We start from the raw sequence: 6985 nt of genomic DNA, 5'->3' as shown, positions 1-6985 counted from the left end.
CACCCTGCACCCCCTTTGGACTGGCCTTGATGACTTTTTGATGTAGACTATTACCACTTGTATTTATGCTGGTTGGAAAATGTATTCAATTCTAATTTATCGTTATAATTTTTAATTATTATTATTATTTTTTGAAGATTAATTATTATTATTATTATCATTATATATTTTAATTATTACTATCACTGTTAAAATAACTAATATTGTATAACAAATAATCTTATAATATACTCCGTATTTATGTTCATTTTTCAAGAAAATGAACCAAACAGAAAAAGTGTAATTTTTTAACTTTGTCAAATAAAAAAAGTAGTTTTTCGATCTTTTGCCAAACACTAGAAAATAAAAATATTTTTTGAAAAACGACTATCTTTCGAATAACATTTTTCAAGTTCCAAACGGACCCAATTATAATAGATACATAATTTATTAACTATAAGTACAGAATATGTTAATTGTAAATATATAATATGAATGCATTTTAAATTATGATCCACAATACAATGGAGATCCTGCTCCATGATATAGCAATTGATTTATTAGTGGGTTAGCGCCTTGGCGGTGGTGATGGTATTCATTTGGAAAATACTACTTAGACTATCAAGTTATACTCTCTAATTTTACTCCTTCATACAAAAGTTTGATGTTGACACTTTCCTTGGGACTCACAGGATGAAGATAATTTATGATATCTTGCCACGTCTAGGAATAAAAGTGATAGAGTAGAAAATAGGAGTCCATGTAGTAGAACTCTTTTCGTTTTTGTGGTTGTGGGAAGCTTTCTCATCGCGTGTAGTGTCATCTTTGTAGGCATTTATATTTGAAAGGGAAAATTGTAATTTATGTCCCTCCATAATATGTGAATTATCAATGTCACCCTTGAATTATTAGCGGTGTAAATGTTGCCCCATAATTTTTAAAAAGATACATATATTATCCCCCAAGTGTAAATGTTGCCCCTCAATTTTCAAAACGGTACATATATTGCCCCTCCCGTACGGTACGGGAGGGGCAATATATGTACCATTTTAAAAATTGAGGTGCAACATTTACACCACTAATAATTCAAGAGTAACATTGATAATTGACATATTATTAAGGGGCATAAATTACAATTTTCACTATTTGAAATGACATCTTGGAGTACTACCTCAACAGTATATAAGTGGAGTTATACTTGTTTATTAGCAGCCTGAACCAAACTTGACCATATATCAAAGTAGCGAAATGGCATGGCTTCTTGTTATGTACCTTTTTTCTTTTCTAATTGTTGCGTTTGCTCATTGGGTGTATAGATGGAGAAACCCAAAGTGCAAAGGGTTGCTCCCTCCTGGCTCAATGGGCTTTCCAATCATTGGTGAATCCATCCAATTCTTCACTTCTCACGCCCTCCGAGGTATTCCACCCTTCATTCAACAGAGAATGACAAGGTAAACTATATAAAACTAGTATGAGTTTTTGTTTCTAATTCGAGTATAAGAATATAGAGACAATCATACCGCGTAAATTTAGATGGATGAAATATCTTTTATACGCATACAGGTAACAATAGAAACGTCTCTAACAATTATTATTATTATTGTTAATTCTTGAATATCAGCAACAACTTTTATTATTGTTAATTCTAGAGTATCATCAACGGAGTACGAAGAAAAAAATGAAGAAATTTACAAATTTACCCATTATTATTATTATTATTATTATTATTATTATTATTATTATTATTATTATTATTATTATTACAACACAAGGACACTTACCGGGCATTTGGTTGGAAGCTAAGGAGGTAATGAGAGGGAAAATGAATTATAATTCTGTGTGAAAAGAGTAAAGTGGGAATTTAAATTATATTGTTTGATTGGCAGGCATAGATAGATTGAGAATTGAAAGGAAAAGAGTGAATAAAGACTAAAGTGTCTTTGTATAATAATAATAATAATATAGGAAGGAGGACAAAATAGTAATCCACCATATAGAATTACAATTCCACATAGTGTGAAATTGCAATTCCTATATGGAAATCAATGGAATTGCAATTCTATAGTTTGAGGAAATTGTAATTCCATGAAATTGTAATTCCATGGAGTTTGGTAGGAATGGAATTACAATTTCATCCTACCAAATATCCAATCTTTATATCCCTTCTTCCTTTCCCATTCAATTCCAAAAATTATATTACTCTCTATCAAATAATATAATTTGAATTCCTATTTTATTTTCACCTAATTACAATTCCTATTCTTCTTAATTTTATCCTTCCAACCAAACGCCCATAAAAGTATACTTATGAGTTTCCATATATTTTTCAGGTACGGTTCATTGTTCCGGACAAGCATAGTCGGACAAAATGTGATTGTATCAACCGACCCAGAAATCAACCATTTCATATTCCAACAAGAAGGGAAGTTGGTCCATTGTTGGTACACAGAAAGCGCTGCTCAAATCACAGGACCACAAGGCTTTACGGTCCATCATGGCGACTCACACAAGTACCTAAGAAACCTGGCTCTTAACCTCGTCGGCCCCGAAAACCTTAAAGAAACGTTGCTGTTCGAGATGGACCAAACGGCTCGTCAACATTTGGATCAGTGGACTGGTCTCTCCAAGTTGGACATTAAACAAGCTACTGAAATTGTAAGTATAATAATATTATATTGTGTTGATAATAAATTAAAAAATCTATATAATATTTGCATGTTTTCACATGTAAATGAAATTTGTGTGAGACAGTGTCACGAATTCTTCTATATGAGATGAGTCGAGACAATGTAATAATATAATATTTATACTGAAAAATATAATAGTAATCAGAACTAAATTAAATATTTATTACTATAAGAAAAAGTGTAATTATTGGTAAAAAACACTTTATTCATGATTAGTATCACTCCGTACATTTTAATCTTAACTCGACTAGTCTAATCTCACAAATAATAAGGATTTGTGAAACGGCCTCACAGGCCGGAGATCAGAGTTACCTTTCTTGAAAATAATTAATTCTTGGTTTTTGGCCAGATGTTATTCAAACTTGCAGCCAGCAAAGTTTTGAGTTACGATGAGAAGAAGGCGATGGAGCTTAGAAACTATTATAAAGCCTTCATGGAAGGGTTTATATCATTTCCTCTCTATGTCTCCGGAACTTCCTTTTATGCTTCCATGCAGGTGCCTCTCATCTTTTAATACATCAAACTTCACATTACTGTATGTATGTATTTGATTTTTAGTTTATGTGTATATAGGGACGTAAAAATGCGATCAAGTTAATTAAGGAAACGTTAAACGAGAGACGATCCAGCTGCAATAAGAAGAAGAATGATTTCTTGGATTATATTCTAAGCGAAGTGGACAAAGAGGAAACATTTCTAACAGAAAAAATTGGAGTGGATGTAATTTGTATGCTTATCTTTGCTGCCTACGAAACCACTTCTTCTGCCATAACATTAGCCTTGAAGTTTCTCAATCAGCATCCTCACGTCTTAAAACAACTACAGGTTTGCATTATATTTCACTTTAGGCTGTGTTTGAAAACTAGGAAAATGTCTTTTGGAAACATGATTAATGATGATAAGGTATTTGATGCAATTACACTAGGAGGAGCATGAGCACATTATTGCGAGCAGAGAAGATAAGGAATCCAGCATTACATGGAAAGAATATAGATCCATGAAGTTCACGCACATGGTTAGTTTACTCATAACAATATTCTGAATCTATTTATTAATTATATACAAGTTACATAGTGATGGTGAAAATTTTGGATCCTTATTATAACGTGATAGATGTTTCCCAAAATTAGTGACTTTCGGCCTTTTATCCTTTTTGGGATATTAACTAATCTTCACATTTGTGTATGTGGAAACAGGTTATAAATGAAACCGTTAGGCTAGCAAATATTGCTCCAGGAATCTTCAGAAAAGTGGTGCAAGATTTCCAGATAAAAGGCAAGCTAAGTACAAACTTTTTAGTTTTTGTATGTAAAAATAGACAAACCTTTGACTAAGGATGTCAATCATGCCAGCTCATTCGATTTTGAGTTAGTCTTATCGGGGTTGTCGAGCTTATTGTTTCAAGCTAATTAGTTTTTTTGGTCAGGCTCAAAAATTTGACCCTAACTCTAAAACATCTGGCTATCGAGTTTATTGTGCAAGTTCAACTAAAACTTAACATTTTCAAATTAACATTTTAAACTTTCAATTTTAATATTAATAATGCGGCGTATTTGCAGTAATACATATAAAGTTATTCGTTAATCAATCTAAACCTCTATTTTCGGATTCCAACTTCAAATAATTAATATACTTACACTACAATATAATATTTATTGTAAATTTTTTTATTTTTCTTTATTTCTTTTCATAAAAAAATATTTGGAAAACAACAACACTTTTGACTCCTGAATTGTTTCACTTTTTGAAATTTGGTCTTGTTAGTTGATTTAAACAAATTTGGCCCTTTAATTGTCCTTTCTGTTGCATGTTTAGTCCTTCGTGTTATATAATTTCAAAACTTCGTTATCAAACTGTTTTTTATGAGATTATTTAATTTTTGTCATTTAGGATCAATATCCATTGTTAAAGTTTCATTCTCGCTATGTGAAGGACCCTGTTTGGTAAATAATCAGCCTATCAGCCAATTTTGGCTTATTTAACCACTATTAGTTGTTTGGTTAATAAGCTTTTTATAACTCCAAAATACTAAAATTCAAAAGGCTACTCAAAGCAGCCTTTTCAATTAGTTTTTTGAGAAAAGAAATTATACCAAACAGCTATCAGCTAACAACTAATTTATCAAACAACTTTCTACAATCAGCCAATGTTATCAACTAATCATACATTCTAACCCAAACAGCCAACAACCATTTACCAAACAGGGCCAAGATAATTTTTAACAGTGAATATTAATTCTAAATTATAAAAATAACATCATATGTTAATGGAGTTTAATAATTATATATAACATACAATAGACTAAATGTGCAACATTGTGAACATTTAGGGGCTGAAGTTGTTTAAATTAACTTATAAAAGTGAAACAATTCAAGAGTGAAGAAGTGTTTTGATTTCTCAAAATATTTTATTTTGTAATAAATTTATTAATATATTTATTAAAATTTTATTTAAATATTTAATAAAAAAGTACTAAAAATGAGCCATGTATATTTTGTTCCACATCTATCACTTCTATAAAAAAGAATAGGCTTAAGTGGCTCGAACTATCGGACTAATCCACTAAGTTTCACGCTAGCCTGTTTGGGCCACCAAGCTTATCAATTTCAAGCTCATAGGTCTAAAATAGTTTGGCCACAACTCTAAAATATTTTGTTCTAAGCAGGTTAACCCATTACAATTGTGTCTAAGAAAATGACACATAAAAAATATAAAAAGAAACCAATTTTTTTTAGTAATAATTGTGTATATAAAATAAAAAATGATTAATGATTAATAGACACATAATTTATTGTTATTATAGTCTTGTCTATAAACTCAATATATTTAACAACTTTTCATATATTGATCTTTAGTTGATTGATGATTTGAAATCAATGGCTTATTTAAAGGGGATTACATAAGTTCTATAGTGATTAGTGATTATATGCTTTGATAAGATTATTTTTACGTAATTATTTTTACGTATTCTATCTTGGTTTCAAATAAAATATAATGTATGTGTCCTAAATACAAAACCTATATGCACTGATGAATGCAGGATATACAATTCCAAAAGGATGGATGTTCATGATTTGCCCATCATCTGTTCATCTAAGTGCAGAGAAGTACGATGATCCTCTTTCATTCAATCCCTCTAGATGGAATGTAAGTGACAAACATTACGCAACTAAGTAATTTTGACATATCACTTTTAGAGGGTTTTTGATAGTTTTTCATCAATTAAATTTCATAGGAAAAATATTTTGAAGGAATTGTATTTGATGAAAATAATTTTGCTGGGAAATTAATTAACATGTTTGGTGTTACTCTAAAAACATAAGAATTGAATTACCTAGAAAATTAATAAGATATTTGGTTCGTTTAAGCTTTCTTATGAAATTGTTTTTAAATCTCTAATATATCTTTGTTATATACAAACATTAAAAAGAAAAAAAAAACATAACCAATAATTGAGATTTTAATAAATCACTTGTAAATTAATAAACTATATGAAAATTCTAGTCTACAACAAGAATATTAAATATTCGAAACGGTATCTATGTTTTAAAAAAAAAAAACTATTCAGAGAGACAATTTTTTTCCCGATAAATAGTGTTGTTATCCTTCGTAGTGTTGGATAGATAAATATCTTATATTTATAAGAGACAGTTAACCTGACACAAAAAATGATAAATACGCAATTGGATAATTTTAGTGGATTCATAGTCACCCGTGAAAAAGAATCATACTTCCTTAGGTGAGATTTACTTTCCTTGATATCATAGAATTAAAAGCAGGTGCGTAAATGGTATTTTTGGTATTGTAATATAAAAGTTATTCTCGAGAGCATGAGAATAGCTTTTGTGTGTATGTGAGTGAGACAGAGAGATATATAATATTAATGAACGTGTGTGTGTGTGTGTATATATATATATATATATATATATATATATATATATATATATAAAAGCATGTATGTAAAAGGGTATTTTTGATATTTTAATACAAAAGTTATTTCCGAGAGCATAAGAATAGTTAATACCATGCCTCCCTCAAGAATGGCTATTCCCCCTACAAAGGGAATAGCTCATTCCTATGAATGTCATTCACAAGAAAAAATGGTCAACATAAACAATGGAATAGGTATATTTCTAAAAATGTTATTCCATTTCTGGTAAATTCTATAAACCAAACATGTTGTTAGTGTCTTATAATTGCGACCACATTTTGTTCCCATTCTAAATTAATACATCTTTGTTTGAATATTTATTTTCATTAATTTAACGTGTGCTACATTTTGTCCATGGGTAACAAAAAAAAAAAAAAAAAAAAAAAAA

General features: G+C 29.8%; 1 protein-coding gene across 1 annotated transcript in view; it reads left to right on the top strand.

The window, feature by feature from the left end:
• The first annotated feature begins 1214 nt into the window (after positions 1 to 1214).
• Positions 1215 to 6985, top strand: part of LOC116033947 (cytochrome P450 87A3-like) — a 6457-nt gene continuing 686 nt past the window's right edge. The window contains exons 1-7 of the mRNA XM_031276504.1: positions 1215 to 1430; positions 2310 to 2634; positions 3016 to 3162; positions 3240 to 3491; positions 3592 to 3681; positions 3863 to 3941; positions 5707 to 5813. Of these exons, the coding sequence (XP_031132364.1) occupies positions 1228 to 1430; positions 2310 to 2634; positions 3016 to 3162; positions 3240 to 3491; positions 3592 to 3681; positions 3863 to 3941; positions 5707 to 5813 (1203 nt within the window). The 5' untranslated portion in view covers positions 1215 to 1227. The remainder of the gene's footprint in view (positions 1431 to 2309; positions 2635 to 3015; positions 3163 to 3239; positions 3492 to 3591; positions 3682 to 3862; positions 3942 to 5706; positions 5814 to 6985) is intronic.

Source organism: Ipomoea triloba, chromosome 11 (genome assembly GCF_003576645.1).
Source record: "Ipomoea triloba cultivar NCNSP0323 chromosome 11, ASM357664v1".
In the NCBI taxonomy this organism is placed as follows: domain Eukaryota; kingdom Viridiplantae; phylum Streptophyta; class Magnoliopsida; order Solanales; family Convolvulaceae; genus Ipomoea; species Ipomoea triloba.
This window is presented reverse-complemented; position numbering and strand designations above follow the sequence as displayed.